This window comes from Peromyscus eremicus, chromosome 23, assembly GCF_949786415.1.
Source record: "Peromyscus eremicus chromosome 23, PerEre_H2_v1, whole genome shotgun sequence".
Lineage (NCBI taxonomy): Eukaryota > Metazoa > Chordata > Mammalia > Rodentia > Cricetidae > Peromyscus > Peromyscus eremicus.
The window spans coordinates 25944760-25967491 of NC_081438.1; the positions used below are offsets into that span (position 1 = coordinate 25944760).

General features: G+C 49.3%; 1 protein-coding gene across 1 annotated transcript in view; it reads right to left on the minus strand.

Annotated features, from left to right (window-relative positions):
* Positions 1 to 22732, minus strand: part of Cux1 (cut like homeobox 1) — a gene marked incomplete at its 5' end in the record, with an annotated part of 173087 nt that overhangs the window by 46424 nt on the left and 103931 nt on the right. Inside the window, 4 exons of the mRNA XM_059249787.1 lie at positions 688 to 736; positions 4796 to 4854; positions 12219 to 12407; positions 17759 to 17863. Of these exons, the coding sequence (XP_059105770.1) occupies positions 688 to 736; positions 4796 to 4854; positions 12219 to 12407; positions 17759 to 17863 (402 nt within the window). The remainder of the gene's footprint in view (positions 1 to 687; positions 737 to 4795; positions 4855 to 12218; positions 12408 to 17758; positions 17864 to 22732) is intronic.

Genomic DNA, 22732 nt, shown 5'->3' on the forward strand with positions numbered 1-22732 from the left:
GAACCCAAGGCCTCACACATACTGAACATGCACACTACTACTGGGTTGCAACCCAGCCCCTGAAATTATCATTATGTGCCCAAATGAAGTCACAGCCTCCCCAGGGCCAACTGAGGAGCCTGGCAAATACTAGCCTCTCTCTTCACTGAAGATGATTTGCTTTTACTTGGTCAAGTCTTGTTATTGCCTTTAAAGATGGTCTCATGAACCCAAGGCTAACCTCAAACTCACTAAGTAGTCAAGGTTGACTTTGAACTTTTGGCCACCTGTCTCTACAAAGTCTTGGGATTACAGCCCTATGCAACCATGCCCCATTTATTCTGTCAGTGCTGGAGATGGAACCAGGGCTTCATGATACTAGGTAAGCACCCTAACCAGCCGAGTCTCCGGACCAACAACGAGGATCAATCCTTTCTCCCCTTCTCTACTTCCTTTTTATTGCTGAGATAGTATCTCATGGGATAGCTGAAGCTGGCCTCAGACTCCTGACCCTTTGACGTCAGCCCCCAGTGTTGGCATTGCAGGCGTGCACTACCAGGCTTGGCTGGTGAAATGCTCTTGAGGAAGGACTTAGTAGCTGTAAGCAAGGCCCCTCTTATCAGCGTGGAGATGCAGAGGAGAGCCCCAGGGGCCAGCAGTGACCAGCAGCTGCTGCCACCACCCTGGGAACAAAGTGAGCTGGTGTACCTGCGTCCCTGCTCCTTCCGATGGCGCAAACTCCATGGACTTCAAGGTGCTGAAAAAGGCAAGACACATGGTTACTTTCAACTACTCCCTTTCCTGGTGACCTCTCAATAGGCTCTGCAGGCACCGAGGAGCTGACAACTTTAACAGCTTCCCTGGCAGGAACTGAATCTGATAATGCCTTTAGAAGAGCCAGTCTTCCACTAGCAGTTGGTTACAAAAGGTTTTTTCGCCCAGCATGTAAATCACTGCATATGAAGTCACACCAGGTCTGCTCAGACTCATTTTACAGTGTGATACAGACATCACATTGTTGCAAGCCGAATGGATTTGTAAAGCTTTTAGGAAATGGGAAGTTCATGAGGGGAGGGTAGAAGGAGAGGAACTCATGGCCACTGCTCTTGTGCTGTCTGGGAACTGGTGCTTGCTTAGGAATATGAGGAAAGAGATAGGGGTGGCTTAGAATCAGGAGGGCAGACCTCTGTGGCCCCACATGTGGTGGGGGGCAAAAGTATTGTTTCACTGTCTACTTAGCAATCAATACAGGCTGTGTCCAGATCTCTGGGGCTCTGGACTATCTGAACAAGCCAGGAGCTACAAGCAGATCAGACCCATGGGTCTGATGTTCTTATGCTCTCATTATAACCTGTGTGTGTGAGAGAGAGACGTGTGTGTTCACATATGCATTTACACATACAGTGTAGAGGCTAGAGGTTGTTAAGTGTCTGCTCTAGACTGGCTAGTCAGTGAGGTCCAGGGGTCCTCCTGACTCTGCTTCCCCAGTGCTTAGATTATAGGCACATACTGTCCTGCCTGGCATTGTCTGTGAGTGCCAGGGATGGAACTCAGGTCCTCAAGCTGGCACAGTGACACTATTTACAGAGCCATCTTCCCAGTCCCCATATGCTGCCAAGCCTTAGAATCTAGTTCAATCTCAGGACCCACAAAATAGAAGAAAACTGACTCCTGAAAGTTGTCCCAACTTCTACACATGTACACCTACACACACAATAAATACATGTAACAAAAAAAACAAAGCCTATGTAGGATTAACAAGACTCAGGGTGGTCAGATTATACAGTCTGTGCAAGTGGACCCTTTCCCTTCAAGGATCATGAGTGTGTCAAGATACATGTACAGATGTATGAAATTGCCAATAAATAATAAGTACATGCCTTTAACTCCAGCATTTGGGAGACAGAGACGGGTGGATCACTGTGAGCTGGAGGCTAGCCTGGTGTACATAGTAAGTTCCAGGACAGCCAGAGCTAAATAATAGAGAGAACTTGTCTGTAAAAAAAAGTATTTTTAAAAAATGTCACCCGAGGGGAGCCGTAGTGGAAAGACAAGCCTTTGGAGCCTGTAGGTGCAAGACCATGGTGACTTGGGAGTGGGGCCACACGGGCAGTTCTGGAAAGGCAGTCAGGGTCAGCATGCAGGTGTAATGCACTCAATGGAAGGCACACAGGCTGGAGCTCATTCTCAAAGATGAGGCTGAGCCTGGAGGAAGGGGTCTAGCCATGGGATAGGAGGGGGTGAAGGGGTAGGGTAGGGCCAAAGATGGCACAATAGTGGTTTTCTTTTTGTTTGTTTTGTTTGCTGTATTTTTTTTTTTTTACTCCTGAAACAGGGTTTCTCTGTGTACCTCTGGCTGTCCTGGGACTTGCTCTGTAGACCAGGCTGGCTCGAACTCACAGAGATCCGTCTGCCTCTGCCTCCTGAGTGCGGGGATTAAAGGCATGATCCACCACTGCCTGGCTTTGCTTTGCTTTTTGAGATAAGATCTTTAGCAGTCAGCTGGCCTTGAATTCACCACGTGGCTGAGGATGATCTTGAACCTCTCTCTGGTCCTCCTGTCTCCAGTTCCTGAGTTCTAGTACTATAGGTGTGTGCCAACATGCTTGCTACATTCTTTGGCTCAAAACTAGAAGGTTCAGTTTCTTCCTTCCTTTTTTTTTTTTTTTTTCTTGAAACAGGATCTTGCTTATGTAGCCCAGGCTGGTCTCAGACTCACAATCCTCTGCCTCAGGTTCCTGAGAGCTGATATTTCAGGCCAGTACCACCATATCATGCACCTAGCTTACTTTTAAATCATTCATCTATTACTATTATTTGTGTGTGTGTGTGTGTGTGTGTGTGCGCACACGTGCCACATTACATGTATAGAGGTCACAGGACAACTTTTGAGCTTCAGTTTTCTCCTTCCATGGTGGGTTCTGGTGATGGAACTCAGGTTGTCCAGGCTGAGCTATCTCACTGGTCCTTTTTTAGTTCTTGAGGGAAAGGAAGGGCAAATAAGGACGCCACAGAAGGACGAACCAGGTGAAGAAGAGTGTCACTAAGCTGGAAATGGGCAGGAGCACAGAGCTTAGAGGACAGGAATGGTGGCGGAGCACTGGGGTTTATTCAAGGAGCCGCCGGTGGAAGCGGGGAGGGGAGGGAAAGAGAAGAGAGAGCCTGTGGAGGGAGAGTGTGCGGGATGGAGGTGGAGAGGAGCAGGGTAAGAGTGTCACTGGAAGTTTGAAGGAGGTCACAAGCAAGCAAAAGGAGGTTGGGATTTATGGAGAATAAAGCCGTAAGAGGGACAGGCTTGTTTCAGGAGAGGAAAGCCAGGATATCTGGAAAAGTGACTGTGTATTAGGAAGGAGGAACACAGGCCAGGTGGGGGGCTTCCTATGGAGAGGTAAGAGGTGGAGCCCAAGACCCAACAGGACCTACAGTCACCTAAGGATCCCCCTGCACTTGTCTATGAGGAGTTTGCAGACTGGGGTAACTGAGCTGGAAGATGCAGTATGAATATGGGTGGCACTATCCCTGGCTCTGGGGACCTGATGGGAGAGAAAGGAGAGAGTGAGCCGAGCACCAGCATCCACCTCTCTCTGCTTCCTGGCTGTGGATGTGGCGTGTTTTGCCACTTCCTGCTCCTCTGCTATGCCTTCCCTGACATCAGGGACTGTACCCTCAGACCATGAGTCAAGACAAATCCTCCCTCCCTCCCTCCTTCCCTCCCTCCCTCCTTCCAGTTGCTTTGGTTAGGGATTTTGTCATAGCAACAAGAAAAGGAACTAATACGGAGGGAGCCCAGGTAAAATGAAGAGTAAGGCATCTGCATGGTACAGCTGGGGTGGGGGATGGGAGAGGTCAAGAAGGCCTTGAGGGCGCCATCTTGATTATAAATCATGGTGTAAAGACAGGCCCCTACAAAGGTCACTCATAGCATTGACCACACTCGAAAGAACAGAGGATGAAGCCAAGGGGTAGCTGGAGATAGCCAAGTAGGGGTAAAGGGGGAGCCCTGTGCATTGCACATCAGTGTGCAGGACAGGGTCAGTGAGCTGAGAATGCCATGAACTAAAGGACAGAGGGACAGGCTAAGGTTTGGGAGCTCAGGCTCAGGGGGAGGAGTCAGAGGTAGGAGGGGCTAGAAGGGACCATCTAAGCTTTCAAATGCAGGCATTAGCACCAAGGGAGACTGGCTTCTGTCAGGGAATGGAATCTGGAAGAAGGCAGATGGTCCTGAGTACAGGAGGCCCTGAACTTTCAATAGAAAACTGTCTCCTTCCTCTCTCTGTGTCTGCTTGGGGGATTTACACCTGAGAAACAAGCTCAGACTGTACAATTACTGTAAGTGCAGCATTTGCTCTGACTCCATGCATGCTGAGTACTTCCAATGCAGTCTCATAAAGTCCGAAGAAGGATGGGGATGTGGCTTCGTTGATAGGCTGCTTTCCTAGCATTAACAAGGCTTTGGGTTCCAGCCCTAGCACAGCATAAACCAGATGTGGCGGTACAAGCCTGTAATCCCAACACTTGGGAGGTGGAGGCAAGAAGATCAGGAGTTCAAGATCATTCTGACTATATATGGAGTTTCAGGCCAGTCTAGGCTACATGAGATCCAATCACGGAACAATCAGCCAACCAACCAATCAACCACCCAACCACCCAACTATCCAACCAACCAACCAACCAGCCAACCAACCACAAAGAGCCCTGCAAGAGTCTTGACTAAGAACAGTCTCAGTGCTGGGTGGCTCTGGTTGGGCTTGGGTTCCACTCTGACGACACCCATCAGCAGACATGGAAGGCCCGCCCCATGCTTCTCTACACTTACTTCAGCTCTTTCTTCACCTCCTCATAGTCAGCCTGGCCTTTGAGTTTCTCTTCCAGTTGCTGAAACAGAAGGGTTTTCATTAGTAGCCATGTCTTAAAGGAGCTTGTCAGACTTCACTGAGGACAATCCCTGTGAACAATCCTGTATTCAGGGAGTCAACAATATGGGAGTCAGCTTTTCTCTTCTCTTCCTATGACTTGGTGTGAGTGTACATGTGTGTGTGCACATGCACACATATACATGTGCATGGACACACAACCAGAAGTTTTAGTGTAACAGAGAAGGGAAAAGCTTTGCAAAGGTAGAGAAATTCCACTGTGTGTAAATGCCAGCAAATGGAGGCAGAGTCTTGTTCGAAACGTTTCAAAGGCATCATGTAGTTTTGAACGCACATGTTTGACTCTCTGGAGAGTATAGGTAAATTGCACTTTTGGTGGAAGCAGTCCTCAGTTGTTCTGGAGGGCTAAACAGGCACCAGGAAGAAAGCATGTTCACTCTGGGAGATTTAGACAGTAAGGTCTGGGGAACAGAGGCCAGTTCTGTGGTGTGGCTCACTGAAGACCAGCTTCATTCTTGTGGGAACGGCTCTGACTGACGGGGACTGGCCCCACTGCCGTCTGGGGCAAGACAGTGGATTTCTAGAGTGATGATATGCTTAAGTGTTCCAGAGTTTCTGTAAGCTTGTGGGATACATCCATGGCTATCTTTACCCTGACAGGCTTTCCTGGGGTCACATGGTAAGTCTCAGGTGCTTCCTTCCAAAACCTGTTTTATGTCTTTGAGGCCTTGGGGAGATGGGGCCACTCCAGGTAAACCATGAGTCTGCGGGCCACGATCCTGATGAGTCATCATGTTTCCAAGTTTGAGCTGAAAAATTTCCAAGGTCTCAGCAGCTAGCACCTTACTTGCTATTTTTGGAGGCTCTAGTTGTCTCTTTAGGTTCTGGTTGAGACCAGTGGAGAACATTCTAGAACCTGAGGAGGAAAGGCTTACTTGGTCCATCAGCCTCAAAGCCCATCTGTATCAGAACCTACCCAGAGTTCTAAGCAGACTGTTGCTTTCTCTTATCCCCATCCACTCAGCTCATTTTCTTCCATTGCCTCTGCTGACAAATACAGTTCTTGTGTATTTCCCACCGCATAAAATTGCTCCACCTCGTTCCCTTTTAACTATCTCTTGCTAACTTTATAAATGATAATGGTTTTCTCAGGGATAATCAAATGGAGGGTGGTAGGCACTCATTTTCCCATAAAAGACTCTCAGAAGGTGTTCTGAAAGAAGTGATTATTTCATTCCTCTCCCCACAGTCAAGGAGCAGGAAGCACTAATGTACCGCCCACCCTTGGAAAGCGTTATCTGCAGTGTTTCGGGGAGGCCAGATGTGAACACACACGTCAAGTCACCGCCAGAGAATGGCAGAAAGCCGGGAGGAAGGCAGAGAGGTGGGGTGTCACAGTCTAAGACGCCAACCAGCATGAGCGCGAGCCTGTCTCACAAGTCAGGCATCTTTGGGGTGGCTGGTATGTTTCTCCCCCATAAAATGAGCAGCAGCAGGGGGCTCAAAGTGTCCCGGAGGGAAGAACTGGTGGAGACCCCCCCAGTCCTCCAAGGCTGCACTTCTTTTTAGTGCCAAGTGTGTCAGACACTTGGTCACCCGGTGTTGGGGCTGATAAAAACAGGGCTGGAAAAGGAGCTCAGTTGGCAGAGTGCATGAAGCCCCGGGCTCCATCCCCTGCAGCGCACAAACTGGACATGGTGCTGTACACCTGTAATCCCAGGAAGCAGAGACGGGAGGCAGAGGGTCAAGGCCCTTCTCCATGACATAACTAGTTCGAGGCTAGTGTTGGCTACATGAGATCTAGCTTCAAAGAAAAATCTGTGTTTTATTAGTACTGTGTGTGTGTGTTTATTTGTATGCATGACTTATGTGTGGGGCCCATGTGCCATGGTATATATGTAGAGGTCAAAGGGCAGTATTTGTGGAGTCTGTTCTTTTCTTCCATCTTTATGTGGGTCCCGGGGACTGAACTTAGGTTGCCAGGTTTGTGTGGAAAGTACCTTCACCTGCTGAGCTATCTCAGAAGCCTGGAAGCTGTATGCACCTGGCCTTTAATCCCACCACTTGAGAGGCAGAGGCAGGAGGATCTCAGTTAATTCGAGGCCAGCTTGGTCTAAAAAGTGAGTTCCAGGACAGCCAGAGCTGTAACAGAGAAACTCTGTCTTGAAAAACAAAAAACAGAAACAACAACAACAAAACCAAAAAAATTAAAAATACATAAAAATAATAAAACAACAAATTTACTACTACCACTATTATGTCTGAATATGGGTGTGCACACCCTTGTGGGTGTGGTCAGAGTACCATGTTCTAGAGTTGGTTCTTTGACCTTTCTGTGGATCTCCAGTTGCCGGGTTTGCATTCAAGTGTCTTTACCCACGGAGCCACTTGGCTGGTGTAGCAGTGCCCGTACTCAGCCAGAACCGAACAGCTTCTACAGAAATTTCATGTTCTAACTGGACAGCATTACAGAGAAGACCCCACTAGTTATTTTGTAAATTCTGTGACATTTTTCATCCTGGGGAGACAAAGTGCCGGGAGCTGGGCAGAGGCCTGCACAGCTTGTCCCCACTCTCAGAGTGCGTCTGGCCTGGCCCTGACCCCAGAGTCCCTGCATTCTCCTTGGGTAGGAGTGGCTTCAGTTGCTCCATGCAGCTGGATCAAACAGGCTGTCTGGCAGGTCCTCTATCCATTGAGCCACCTCGCTAGCCTGTGACAGTCTCTTTATAAACTGAGTGCCTAATTAAGTCTTAGCTCAGATATCTCTTTGTTTTGAGATAGGGTCATGTAGCCCAGCTGGCCTTGAAGTTGTGTTATACCCAAGGATGACCTTGAATTTCGGATCTTCCCACCTCTACCTCTAGAGTGCTGCTATTTAGGTATGCACTAGTACACCCAGTTTATGCAGTGCTGGGATGGAGCCCAGCTGCTACACAAGCATTCAGTCAACTCAGCTACAGCTAAGCCAGGCTTGCTAGCCTTTTCCATGAACACTCACTTTTAACTGAAGGTACTAGTGACATTATTCTCCATGCCACAGTGAAGACAATGCAGGTGACTAGCTAATTGTATTGCTTCTCCATGAAGAGTGCTCTGACAAAAGCATGGGACAGTTAGCAAAAGCAGTTGCCTGTCATGGCGGCTGGTTTACTTCATTAATTATGAACTGGGAATTATCCACCACAAAAAGGCACAGTGCTGCTGAGCACTTGTCAGACTGAAACAGTTCTCACTCACAAGCCAGTTTCCACACCTGTTTAAAGGTGAGAAGACATGGATGGTGATGAGCTAGCCAAGATGTTTGCATGAAAGAGTAGAGCCCTGGCCAAGAAAAACTAGTAAATATGAAACCTCATGGTGGAGGAAGGATGGGACAGTTTCAACATGCTGGGGCATGAGAAGCAATTAATGAGTTATCTGGGATGTCCAATCACAGTGCCAGCCAAATGCATTGGTAGAAAATCACCAATGTTGGGATCCAAGATTCTGCCCATGGGCTGAGGGTGTGGCTCAGTCGGTAGAATGCCTACACAGCAACGCACAAAGCCCTGGGTTCCATCCCCAGCACCACATCGTCACATAATCAGGGCATAGTGTGGTGTGTCTGTAATCCTAGCACTCCAGAGGTGGGGGCAGATGTTCAAGGTCATAATTGGCTACAGAGTGAGTTGAGAACAGCCTGGGATACATGAGACGCTGTCTTGACCACAAAGGCCCCAACTATGTATGACTTGCTCTCTCAAAGTGACTGTTAACAACTCGTCTGTTTCAAAGATTAAGGATGCACTGTACAGTATGCATAGGAAAACCACCAGCAGTTCCAAGGCTTCAAGTCCAGCTGAAAGCTACAGTGCCCTTCCTAGGCTGCACCCTGATTCCAGACCCTCAGCACGTCTTTGGGAATCCTCCCAAAGCTGAAAAACTATGGTCCAAGAAGGAAAGAAAAGAAAAAAAAAAAAAAAAAAGCAAACAAACAATAACAATAACAATGGGCGAAGAGAGACTGTGGGAAGAAAAATCCCCTAGTAAATGAGAGTGGTGATGCACTCTGGGAGGTTGAGGCAGGAGGATTAGGAAGTCAAAGCCAGTGAATTTCAGGCCAAATATGTACATGAGACCCTGTCTGAAAAAGGAGGAGGAGAAAGGAGGAAGGAGGAAGGAGGAGGAGAAGGGCACACAGTAGGGTAAAATAAACCCATTTGTACCTTGTGGCTTTACAGGAGATGTGACTTTAAGGGTAGAGTTCCTTACTGTAGAAGCATCAAGTGATAGGTTGAGAAGGTGACAGGTCTTATTCATAAAATATCTCATGTACATATTTGGCCTGAAATTCACTGGCTTTGACTTCCTAATCCTCCTGCCTCAACCTCCCAAGTGCTAGGACTAGAGGTGTGCATCACCACTCTCATTTACTAGGGGATTTTTCTTTCCACGGTCTCTCTTCGCCCATTGTTATTGTTATCTTCCTAATGATTGTATCTATTTAGTTTAGGTCAGAGACTATAAATTATGCACATTGAAAAAAAAAAAAGCCCTGGCTGAGCATAGTGGCATATACCTTTATTTCCAGCACTCAGGAGGCAGAAGGGGGTGGCTATCTGTGAGTTCAAGGCCAGCTTGGTCTACTTAGCATTCTAGGCCAGCTAAGGCTATATAGTGAAATCCTGTCTTAAATACACATACACACCTCTCAAATAAAAAAAACAAACCCCAAGAAGTTACCTTATTCAAGCAACCTTACTCCTGTGGGGTATAGGAGGGGGATTTGCCTATCTGGTGGCCTCTGAGGCCTTCTGTGTGTGGCTTTGATATGTATGGGAGCCATCTTTACTTCTGGCAACAAGGGGTTAAGATAATTAAAATCAGAAGGCTCGTTACTAGAGGATATGTTTTGATTATTAGATCAGACGAAGGGAAGGGAAGGATGATTTTGGAAAGAAGCATCACTGGATTGTTTCATTAACTACGCAGTATTAAAGAATTCCCCTAAGACACGATAAGAACATTAATTTGTGCAACTCTGTTTCATTTTGTGTGTGTGTGAAGGCAAACATTAGAGCCTTAACTGATTGAGACGAAATTGCTCTGCATGAGAACTGGAGGCTGAGAGCTTGCAGCTCTGCCAGGGAGGGAGCCACGGGCAGATTTGTCTGAGTCAAGCCCTTACTGGGACAGAGGAGACAGACAAATGGTGGAACGATGTGCCATCACCAAGTCAGAAGTGATGACAATACCTTAAGTCAGACTGGGCAAAGGCCGCAGACCTGAGCTCTCATACTGGCCTGCTGGGCAACTGAGAGCAGGAAATGTTGGGCTTTGAGTCATCTACCCAGGTCCAGGGCCTCCTGCTCAGGGACACCTGGGCACAGGCACTTTCTGAGCAAGTAGAAGATACCCTGCCAAAGAAGCAAAGGAGAAACTGGCCTGGCGGAGCCGTGGGTGCTGCTGGCATCAGCCATAAACCCGAGGCAAAGCTGAGTTCTAGGTTAAAGTTGGTCATGTATCAAAAAACAAAACAAACAAAACACTAGAAGGAAAGAAAAGGGGCTGGGGAAATGAATCCGTCAGCAAAGTGCTTGTGGTGTGAGCATAAGGACCTGAGTCTACCCCAGAAACCACATAAGGAAGCTGGGCCTGGCGGCATGCTTTCAATCCCAGTGCAGGAGGTAGAAACAGGTAGATACTTAAGACTTGCTGGCCAGACAGCCAAGCCTACTCTTTGTGTCCTAGGTCCCAGTAAGAGGACTTTGTCTCAAAACACAAGGTGGAATTTGCTATGTAGACCAGGTTGGCCTAGAACTCATAGGCTGTTCTCCTGCCCTTGTCTTCTGAGAGCTGGGATTACAGCCATGCACCATCACACTAGGCTAGAATCACTTCATGTAAGGAAAAAGGTCTGTTCTGTCCTTTCCTCCTCCTCCCTTCTTTTACATTTTGAGACCAGGTCTCACAGTAACAGTCAAGGGTGGCCTGAAACCTCTAGGCTCAATGACCTTCCTGCCACCTCAGCCTCCTGACTATCTGGGGGTCCAGGTTCATGCTTTATTGTATGTGTATGTATGTATGTGTGAAGTATGCACGTGTGTACAGATGGAGAGAGGAGGACATTGGATGTCCTGTTCTTCATTCTCTGCCATATTCCCGAGACAGTCTCTCACCAAAACTGAAGCTGGACTAACAACCTCTAAGTCCCAGCAATCCTCCTATCTCTGCTCCCCATAGCAATGGGGTTACAGGCATGTGCCTAACCATGCCAGGGTTTTAACACGGGTGCTGGGGACTTGAACTCAGGCCCTCATGCTCACACAGCAAGTACTCCTTTCCCTTGAGCCATCTCGGTCTGGTCTCTCGCACTTTTCACCGTTCGCTAGATTTGCTTCATCTACTGAACAGCACGTGCCTGGCCCAGGCAGCAGTCACTTACTCATGTTCGAATGAGGAGACACCCAGCAAGGACAGGTCAGGCTTGGGTGAAAATCCTGGGGCAAGAGCAGGAGGCCCTCCAGCCTGGTCAGAGCCCTGGATGGTGCTGGTCTCGCCTCCTTGTCTGCCAAACACACCTCCCAGGAGTCCCTCCTGGCCCTGACACCTAGCAATCTAGGATTCCAGAACTGCCTTCAAATTACACTTGATTCGACTGGCTGCAACTACTCTGAAGTGTAATTACTATTATTTAGTATATGTAAAAGGTTCTGGGCTCTGCATTAGGGACGGGGTCTTATGAAAAGACTTAGAAGCCAGCTTCTGCTCGGCTCTCTACAAGTCCATTTGGGACAGAATGGATAGCACATGGCTCTATGAGTTGGGGCAACATCGAGTTCCAGGCCACTGGGCTTCAGTACATACTAGAGACAAAGAAGTGACTGTCAGCTTGGGGGAGCCTCAGGTAGGATTTCTGTGGATCCCTGGGCTCTTGTGCAGTTTTAGGGAGGCCAGAGTTTTGTGAGCTGGGCCCTTGCACAGGAGAAAACTGGGATGCCCAGCTGGGCTCCGCTAAGGCACCTAAGCCTACAGAGATGGCCTTGACTGTGAGGTTTGACTGCAAGCCCTCCACAAGGAGCACCCAGCAGCACTGGGTGGTGTGCAGTCTTGGGAGGTCCTCGGCAGTGAAGCAGTCCAGTGGGCAGACAGGAGCGGGCAGCTATCTGCCAAAGATGTAGGGGAGAGGTACACTGAGAGGAAAATGCCAGGGGTGGTAGTGAGGTCAGACTCAGTTTCCCTGGCCCAGGGATCTAGGGCTTTGCTCAGAATTGACATGGGTTCAGGGTTGCCAAGCTTCCTGTGTGGGCCAGCATGTTCATGAAAGCTCGTTCATGCTTGCTGACCCCACCATGCGCATGCTCGAGTCCCCTTCCGTGCCCTTACTTTGAGTGTGCTATTCTTGGCGCTCAGCTGCTGCTCCAGCTGTGAGATCTGGCTGGCCGAATTCTCCCGCAGTTTGGTGAGGCTGGCCTGGAGTCGCTGCACATCTTCCACCAGCTGGGCGATCTCCCGTTCTTTGGCAGCCAACTCTACTTCCAGGCTGGACCGGGTCAGCACCTCTATGGCCTGCTCCTAGGAAGAAGCAAGCAATGACGAAACAGCACGGCTCCGGGACAGGCAGCTTGGGGACCGCCCACCTGCAGCGGCGGTGGCAGGCACCAGTCACGTAGGAAGGGGGGGCACCGGCCGGCTCCAGGGCGGACACAGCTTCCCACCTTTGCACGGCCTGTCACGGGAGCCGTCAGCCGGCAAATGAACCGAAGCACAAAAGCCTGTCGACTCCTGCTGCAGACCAGGCTGGCCTCGAGCTCATGTCTGGAAAAAGGCTCTTACTTTAAAGTAGATTGGCCCAAGAAAGTCTCACTGAAGTGGAGACATGTGAGCAGAGAGAGCTGAAGGGTGTGAGGTGGTGTGAGGTGGAGAAAGGAGTTCCAACCGGAGGAACAGCAAGGCTCAGACGACAGTACCGGGAACTTGTGGAAACACTTGGGTCTTTTTAACCCTGTAGTGGGAGCCAGTGTCCTCTTACCTACAACAAGTATGTTAGTTGGCAAACTGACTCCCAGTATTTTCCTTTTGCTGTTTGGTTTAATGAGGATGGCTCTCATGCACCTCAGGCTGGACTTGCTATGTAGGGAGGCTGGCTTTGAACTGCTGCATTTACCTTCCAAATGCTAGAGTTATAGTGTTCAACACCCTTCCAGACTAGAATAAAGAGTTTAAAGACAAGGAATATACACATTGGTAATTCCTATGCTTAGAAATGCTTACGATAAATAAGTGGTTTCTTTTATTCATTTATCTCCCACCCCATGTGCTCCCCCCACCCCCACCCCCGGTTATATGTGTGTGTGTATGTGTGTCTAGGATAGAGGACAACTTGTAGGATTTAGTTCTCAGATTGCCAGGCTTAGCAACAAGAGCCTTTACCGGTTGAACCATTGCTCTGGCCCTGGGTATTTGTTAAAAAATGTCTTCAGGGGCCGGAGAGATGGGTCAGTCATTAAGAGCACTGGGCTGCTCTTCCAGAGGACCCAGGTTCTTTTCCCAGCACCCACATAGCTGCTCTCAACTGTCTTTAAGTCCAGTCCCAGGGCATCTAGCACCCTCTTCTGGTCTCCATGTACATAGTTCACGGACATACATGCAGGCAAAACACCCATTCACATAAAATTAAGAAATAAAATATTCAAAGAATATTACAAGGGGGCTGGAGAGGTGACTCAGTGGTTCAGAGTGCTAGCTGCTCCTCTAGAGGAGCCAGGCTTGATTCCTAGGACTTACATAGCGGCTCACAATCATCTGAACTCTACTTCCAGGGATCCGATGCCCTATTCTGGCCTCCATTGGCCCTAGACTCTCACACAGTGCACAAGCAGACAAAGTATCCATACACATAAAAGAATTAAAAACGAAACAACAAAAACCCTTCCATTACCCCCTAAAATCCTGTGTGGAAAATGTGTAAATCAGAAAGGTATTTAAAGATGAGCCAAGTTCAGTCTGTAACTTGGTTTTCCATGACTCAAGTAGTTCTTTCACCATGTGTGGTGGAGCACATATGTGATCTCAGCACTTGGGAGGCTGAGGCAGAGGATGGAGAGTTTACCAGCCTGGGATACATACACAGTGATCCCCTGTACCCAAATACCCAAAGAAAATACATTTTAAAAAGTAACCATGGCTCTTAGATAATTCTGGAAGCTTTTCTGCAGAGTAGACACATTTAGGTCTGAATGATGTGAATTGGGCCTGGAGTGTGGCCTGCATAGAATGGAACAGTACACACACACACACACACACATACACAGGACAAAGCATGTTCCTTCATCTTGGTCTTGTCTAGTCTGTGCCCAGTGTGCTTATCCCAGATCACATGTCACAAGGGGGGCAGCTAGTGACTGAGGGAAGTGACTTGTCATAGCTCCTTGTTCCTCTGACCTGGGCCCCTGAGCATCCCCTGCTGGCCTGTCTACAGCAGAGTCTACCCATACCACCCTGTCCACCATGTATCCCAAGGGACAGCTGTCTCAGGTGAGCTGGGCCTGTGAAGTAAGCCCAAGAATGTCAGGTAGGCGGAAGAGGCTCTAGAGCCAATTGTCATCCTGGTGATTTCTTACAGTCTTAAAGTCTACAAGAGAATGAAGACTTTAAAATGCAAAAGATTCACAAGAGGGTTTGCAAAGCCTAGCTGTGGTGCAGGGAAGGGGAACATATGAGAGAAATGACCTGTGAGATTAGGCATGTGGGACACACCCATCGCTCAGCACTCAGTTAGTGGAGGTGGGAGGATTAGGAGGTTAAAGCCATCCTTTGCTACATGATGAGTTGGGGGCTAAGCACGGGCTGTCTTAGGAGACCCTGTCTCAAAAAAAAAAAGTGACCTGCAGGGAGGCCAGAGGTCAGCCTGGTGGCGTGTGCAGTAGGAGTCATGTATGTTTTCTAACTGATCTGATCCATTCAATTCTGAAGGGTGGCGACTCAAACATGGTTTCAAGCATTCTTTGGCAGAGTCTATAAAACCAGCCAAAAAGTGATCTAAGCCTAAGTAGATCAAGCCCAAGTTAAGGTATCAGGGATGGTGGTTCCTACAGTCTCTCTACACGAAGCAGTTCTTGGATCCTGGGCATATCAGCTGACCCTCAGGTACTTGAGCCCCAGATTCCTTGTTCAAGTCGACTGAAAGCACTGTTGCCCTCCAAGAGTCAAACAAGAAATGAACATACACCCCAAACACCCTGTTGGTTGGCCCTAGCTGTCTCCTACATGCAGAAACTCCAGTGAGATGGAAGAAATGGAGAAGGCCAGGCGGCTGAGGTGGAGGGAGAAGTCTGAGCCTGGGAAACAATGCTGGGGACTGTTACTTTAGAGGCTAAGAATGGGAGAGACAGGCATAACGGAGACAGGAAATGCACAACAGAGGGATATGGTGAGGGTAGGCCCAGGCTAGCCTTTCGTTTCTCCCTCGTACCAGGAGAGGGGTAGGACTCAGCCTTGCTTCTCTTTCGTGCTGCACCTCAGTTCCTGTCTCCGCTTAGAGAGCAAGGTCAGCTGGGTGGACCAGAGATGTGCTGCACAGATGGCCTTGTTTCCCAGTGTTCCATTATGCTAGGCTCCAAAGGATGGATGACCAGGTGTGCTGCAGCTGCTCCTTGAACTAGTGTTTGTCTGCAGACATCTCACAAGGGCTCTCTTGGGCCTCCTGTCTTGCTCAATGCCCAGGAAAGGGTGGCAGGTAAATGGATGAAGAAAAGGGGCCTTTGAACTATGCGGTGCTTACGTGGGGGCCTCCTGCTTCTGTGAGACATCCAGTGCATTGTTTATAGCTTTGCTATAGCTATGGATTCTCCTCTTCCCCAGTTGAGCTCTGCCAGCCAAGCCCACTAGGCCATTTTCTCCTGCTGGCTCTGTGCACAGCTGTGGTGGCCTCCATGGGAAGGCACAGACAGGGAAGCCCCCTGCTCACTGCGGCTGGGAGACTGAAGCCAGGCCAGATCAGGCTGCACTCAGCCCATGATGAAGTGTGGAAGCCACCCCTGGCCCCACAACTGACTCGACCTGCAAAAACATTCATTTCCTTCTGGAATGTTTGGGTTTGCTGTGGCCCAGTAAGGTGCCAGGATTCTTTGTAATCCAAACATTTAGCTCAGAAGCCCTGTTAGACATGCTAGGATGAATGGCTTCCTCCTGACCAAGGGCGGCTACAGAAGCTGGGAAGCTGCTGGCCCTGGTGCTGTCCCCAGGGCATTTACATTTGGGTAAGGAAGAATAAAGGGGACATTTCAGAGAAAAATAAGTTATTGTGTTCCTGAAGTCTGAAGGAAGTAACCGTCTCCTCCACAAGAACCTTTCTACTACACCCTGAAATGGTCAGGGCACTCCATATTTAATATTATTATTATTCTTGAGACGGAGTCTTGTTGCTAGGTAGCCTAGCCCAGCCTATCCTGCCAATCCTCCTGCCTCAGCTTCCTGAGGGTTTTTGTTGTTGTTTTGAGATTGGGTTACATACAGCTCAGGCTGGTCTTGAACTTGCTATGTAGCTGAAAATGACCTTGAATCCCACATCTCCCTGGTTCTACTTCCCAGGTGCTGGGGTTGCATGTTTGACACCCTGCCCAGCTACAACCTCTGTTTACAGATACAGAGACCAAGGTCCAGAAGACAGGGCTCTGGCCCACATCTCCAGGTCAGAGACCGCAGGGCTGGGCTCTGGCCCAAGTGTCTCAGCACCGCCTCGCTCTGTAACTAGTGCCAGTTACCCAAGGTCACCCAAGGCACCCGGAACCTGCTCACCCAGGACCACCTTGACCAAACTTTGATAGTCTTGTTAACTTGAGGAAAGTCACACGGGACTGAGCATGTTACTGCACACCCGTAATCCCAGGACTCAGGAGGCTGAGGCAGGAGGATTGACAACTGGAGGTTAGCCAGAACCAATGCAGTGAGGCCTTGTCTCAGAAAATGAAAACAGAATGAGAAAAGGAAGCTGGGCTGATGGGATGGCTCAGTGCAGTCACGTGCTTCCTGTGTAAGCCTGACCACCTGAGCTGGAGCCTCAGAACCCAAACCACGGAAGAAGAAAATGGACCCGGACAAGTTGTCCTCTGATCCTCACATACTCGCAGCTACTCCTACACCCACAAAATAAAGAAATGACAGTAAAGAGAGAGGAAAGATAAAAGTCTGGACCCTTGCGTCTCACTCTTCCTGGATGTTTGCTTCTCAGGTGAGATCCCAACCGCTGTATACACTCAGGGCCAGCTGCTACTTATGCTGCACTGGAAGGACAGCCTCAACTTCCTTGTGAAGTCCTGGGGAGGCACTCCTTTCAGATCTGGTCACCCCTGGCCTCCACCACCACCAGGACATGTACATACACACCGGGGCCCCACCACAGCAACCATGAGGGCATCTATGTATTATTCTGTCACCTCCCTAAGTTCTGTCCCCAAGCCATGAGGAATTCACAACTCTTTCGGTGATACTGTCAGTCTGTCAGGATCTAGACTCACCTGTCACCAGACAGACCTCTGTGCATGTCTGTGAGGGAGTTCAGAGTGGGTTAGCTGAGGTGGGAGACCCACTCTAACTGGGGGTCTCACCCAAGGCTGGGGTTCTGGAGTTGATAAAAAGGAGAAAGGCAGCTAAGCAGGAGCCTTGATCTCTGCATTCTGACGGCAGGTGGGAGCAGCTGCAGCTCGCTCCTGCTGCCATGATGGACTGTACCCTTGAACCATGAGCTAAAATAAATGCTCCGTTCCCTTCTTCGAGTTTCTGGGTCAGGTATTTTGTTGCAGCAGTGAGAGAAGCAACCAGTCCTCCCACCAAACAGTCATTCGTGCTTCAACTGTTAGCCCGAAAGGGAGAGTTGAAACAGGGGTGACATGGGGTAGGGTGGGGGCAGGGCCAGGGTTACCCACCACATCCGGAGCCTTCTGGATCTGTGAGGCCAGCTGGAGAGAGTGGTTGGCCGATGAGAGCTGTTCCCTTAAAGTCTCTGCCTCTCTCTGTGCCACCTCTGCCCTCTGAGAGAAACGAAAGGGGTGAAGAGAAGAAAGTACATTTGGTTTAACAGCTGACAATTATTACAAGAACATTCATCAATTCATGCCTGACTGACTGTAATTGATTTTCCTAAACACTCAACCTAATAAATGCTATGGAAAAAAACACACACACACACCCTAGAATGTGATGGATTTTTATTTTAAACAGTACAAGGAAGAAATAATTGAGCGATTATGACAGTAATTTAACGCTAGGAGCGAGGAATCCCCTGCTGGTATTAATGCTCCGGCCCATTGCATTTCCCAGACTGAATAAATACCGCTGGAAATAGAGTCTTCTGATTCAATTTCTTTCTATTCTCATGGACCGAGGAGACTTTATCACAGGATTACTCCTGGGAGTCATTCTCATGGGTAAACACCGAATTAAAGACACTCTGGCCACCCCCCCACCCCCACACAATGTTGTGGTTGTTTTCATCCATGGTGCATCTCCGTAAGCGGACTGTGGAACTCTAGCTTCTTTTGTGAGGGATGGGCTGGGTTCTACAGCTAACCCTTCATGGGGGAACATTTGCAGATATTGGCATATGTAGCTAGCCAGGCTGTTCTGGACCAGCAGTGAGTGGGCAGTCCAAGCTGGTGCAGGGAGTGTTAACAGAAATGGCTGGAACCTTTTGTAGTATTGTTGAGGACCCTGGATGAGGAAGCCATGGCTGCTGCAAACTCAGACTTGCCATTGGATAAAGAGGAGAGCCACTCTAGTACCTACCACTTAAGAGGCCATCTGGGAAGAGAGGCAGCAGGGACAGCTACCTATGCTCCTGGGCCTCTACATACTCATCTGTAGAATGGGAACATTGTGCCTACTCAGACACCTGGGTTGGGCTCTATGTCCGCAGAAGTTTACCATGGGAGTAGTTTTTTATCAGGCTTATCCAGGTCTTACTATTATGATTAAGACAAAACTAAGCCAGCTGGGCAATGGCAGCTAATGACATTGGGACTTGGACCGAGAGTGACATGACATCTCTATACCTCGGCAAGTTATATTCTGTCATCATAAAAAGTTAGCGAGGGAGGCAAGGCAGGAGGATTCTGAGTTTGAGGACAGTGTGGGCTGCACAGCGGGCTTTAAGGAAGCCTGGTAACACAGTGAGTTGAATGCTACCTGAGTTACACAGTGAGTTCAAAGCCAGCTTGGGCTATGCAGTGAGTTCAAAGCCAGCCTGAACTATACTGGGAAATCTTGTCTCAAAAAACCAAAGTAGAGAGTTGCCTACAGAATAAAACAGGAAAGGTTAACAAGGAAAGCTTGGCTGAGCAGGACTCTCCCACCAATTACCGAGAGAGAAGTCGCAAAGACGAAACCATGTGTTAGCCTGCCCTGGTGTGTGCTGGCCAATCTGTTTGTACACTGATGGGGCTGGGTAGCTGAAGTGCCTTGGTGGTGGCAGCAGCGAGCCCACATCAAAGAAGCCAGACTCTAACGACAGTTTATCTGGCCGGGGCGGGGCTGGAAGCCGACTGCCCTGCTTCTTGGAGAGCTTGGGCAATGGCTTGGAATCTGCAACATCTATGCCCAAGTGTTTCCTGACACATCTCTGCTCGAGACAGAATGGAGAACCAACAAGAGTCTAGAACCAAAGGGACTGTAGAACCATCAGGAAAAGGTTTTGGTATTATGACAAGAATGGAGAGACATGTCTGCTTCATGTTAACTATCCAATGAGTTCTTCTATTCCCAGCCTTTCACTGGGGGACTCTAGGCAGGTGCTCTACCACTGAGCCACACCCCAGCCCCTCACTGGGGGATTCTAGGCAGGTGCTCTACCACTGAGTCATACCCCATCCCCTCACTGGGGGATTCTAGGCAGGTGCTCTACCCCTGAGCCACACCCCAGCCCCTCACTGGGGGATTCTAGGCAGGTGCTCTACCACTGAGCCACACCCCAGCCCCTCACTGGGGGATTCTAGGCAGGTGCTCTACCACTGAGTCACACCCCCAGCTCTTCACTGGGGATTCTAGGCAGGTGCTTTACCTCTGACACAGATCCCTTGCTTTCTTTTTACTTTTTATGCTGAGACAGGTTCTTACAAGCTAAGTTGCCTAGTCTGGTCTTGAACTTGCCATCTTTCTGCTTCAGCCTTATTAGAAGTTGGGACAACAGCTGTTTTTCCCAGTTTTTCTGGCGGTCAAGACACACAGCTGAAATGCACATTCCTCCATAATTAGTGAGGTAAACCTCCAAGAACACAGTTCCCACAGCTCTTCCATACCATGGATTTTGACAAATTTCCTAGCCTCTTTGATGAGGAAAACTATTTCTTCATCTCTCAGGGAAGAAGTTCTGACAGTTGCCACAGAGGTAGCATTACCACAGTGGCACGTTACACCAAGAACAGTTGGAGGTGGGGACGGCCCAGGTGCTGGGTTCCCCATCAGTCCTAAAGGCCTGTGAAGATGTCAGGTGGCAGAGGACTGCACACCACAGACTGTCAGCTGGCCACCTGCAGTTTGCCTAGGGCTGGCACGTGTATTAAGTCCCCAAGCTCACGGTGGTGTGAGGTGTGGAGGGTAACACCTATAACTTCAATACCAGGGAGGCTGATTCAGGAGGATAGTGGGGTTGAGACCAGCCTGGGTCACAAACAGAGAGATTCAGCCTCAAAAAAGCAAAGCAGAAACAGGTCGGGCATGGTGGTGCATGCCTTTCATGCCAGTTTGAAGTTAGCCTGGTCTACATAGTAAAACCCTGTTTCAAAAAACAAACAACGAAACAAAACAAAGGTCTGGGGTGACTGCTTAGCCAGTTATAGTTATTACCTTAAAAAAAAAAAATCTAAGGGTGTGGCTCAGTTGGTAGAGTGCTTGTGCAGCATGCATGAAGCCCTGGGTTCTACCCTATCACCGAATAAACTGGGCATGATGGCATAAGCCTGTAATTCCAGCATTTGGGAGGTAGAGGCAGGAGGATCAAGGGTTTACAGTTATCCTTAAACTACAGCAAGTTAGTTTGAGGCCAGCCTGGGCTATATGAGACCCTGTCTCAAAAACAAAACAAAACAAACCCAAAACAAATCAGTGAAGCTTCTCTGTTGGAAATCACTGTTCCAAGGTGGCCTAACTTGGTTACTTTAGTGCAAATTCTTGGTTTTCTTAGGATTTCTATTGCAAACTGCACCCACCATCAGCACTACTGACAACCATCACCTGCCGCCAACAAGGTGTTGGAGACCTGTGCGGTTAAAGCTACAGAGCGGCGGAGTTAAAAACCCGAGCAGTTCAGGGAAGGAGCAAGGGACAGGGTGACAGACACTAGTTAGGAGCTGGGGGAATCTGTTTCCAGGTTGCCAGAACTAAATTTAGCCTTCCCTCACAGCTGAGGCAGACAGCGCGGGTGCTGCCCTGGGTTGATGCTCCCTGTTTGGAGACTCACACACCCTCGACAAAACCACAACTCGGAGGACTGCGGTTGGGATGCAGAGCTGACCCTGTCCCGGTGCAGTAGGCAATGCATGCTTCCCAGTGCTCTCAGACAGGCCCATCCCTGCAGCGGCAGAGCCAGCACTTGCTACTCTCTGTGGCGGCCTTTACGCTTCTGCTTGAGAAGCAACAATTTGTGGAACAGAGGAAGAAGCAGAGGAGGGAACGAGGTAGGACAAGAGCAGCGCTGACCTTTGACAGCTGCCATCACGGAGCAGAGCTACGCGGCAAACTGGCGGGGCGGGGGCGGGGGTGGACAGTGAGACTGCAGAGGCCAACGTGACTGTGCACACCGCAGTGACAGTGTCAAATTATAAGACCATCTCTGGGGCCACTACATGCTCCTCCTCATCTAAGATAGATGACTGGTTTTTGGGAGAGGGTCTTATGTAGCCCAGGCTTGCCCCAAACTGACTAAGTAGCTGACGATGACCTTGAACTCCTGATGCTCCTGCCTGGTTTATACTGTTCCAGGGATGGAACGCAGAGCTTTGTGCATAATAGGTGAGCACTCTATCAACTGAGCTACATCCCTGTCCGTGTTTTTCTTTTTTCTTTGAGATAGGGTCTCATGTAGAGAGCTGAAGCCGGTCCTCAATTCCTGACCCACCTCCCAAGTGCTAGGATTACAGGTGTGAGCCACCACATCTGGCTGCTTCCCTTGGTTTTTTGGTGGTGGTGGTGGGGCCTTCAATCTGATCTTCTGCCCCTTTGGCCCTAGATTATTTGCTTATGTTTTCTGGCCACTAAAACATAGGTATAGGGAAACCTGAGATGAGAAAATCCCTGCAGGAGCAGAGCGGCCTGGTGTGTGAACCGGTGATGGCTGGCATGTAACCGGAGGCATGGGAGACTGCCAGAAGTGTCCCTGTCTGGTTCTGCAGGACCTGGAGAAGGTCCTGGACCATGGGCAGAAGATGAGGAACTCGTGGCCTCATGTGCCAGGCGGACGGGGCATTTGCAGCTAGGCCTCCTTCGGAGTCACTGCTTGCGCTGCTGGCCACGGCAGGCCAGTCTGATGAGCAGACTGCCTTCCTCCGACTGCCACCAAGGTGCTCCCTGTGTCCTGGGCAGGAATGTCAGACAGGGCCAAATCAAGGAATGCCAAACCCAGTCGGGCGTGGGCCTGGCTGCATAGGGAGGGCCAGGTCTCGGCCTGTGAAGTCAGCATGACATCCCTACCCAGGCCTGCTAAGAGCAGGGTACAAGGGCAGTAGAATGGATGAGAGCATACGTGAATGAGATCCTGCCTCCATTCCATGGATGGGGGACATCTGGGTACCGGAATGGTGTTTTGGTTAGTTTATTTGTTTTTTGGTCAGCCTGACACAAACTAGAGTTATCTGGGAAGAGGAAACACAGTTGAGAACATAACCTCCGGCCCAAATGCCTGGAGGAAG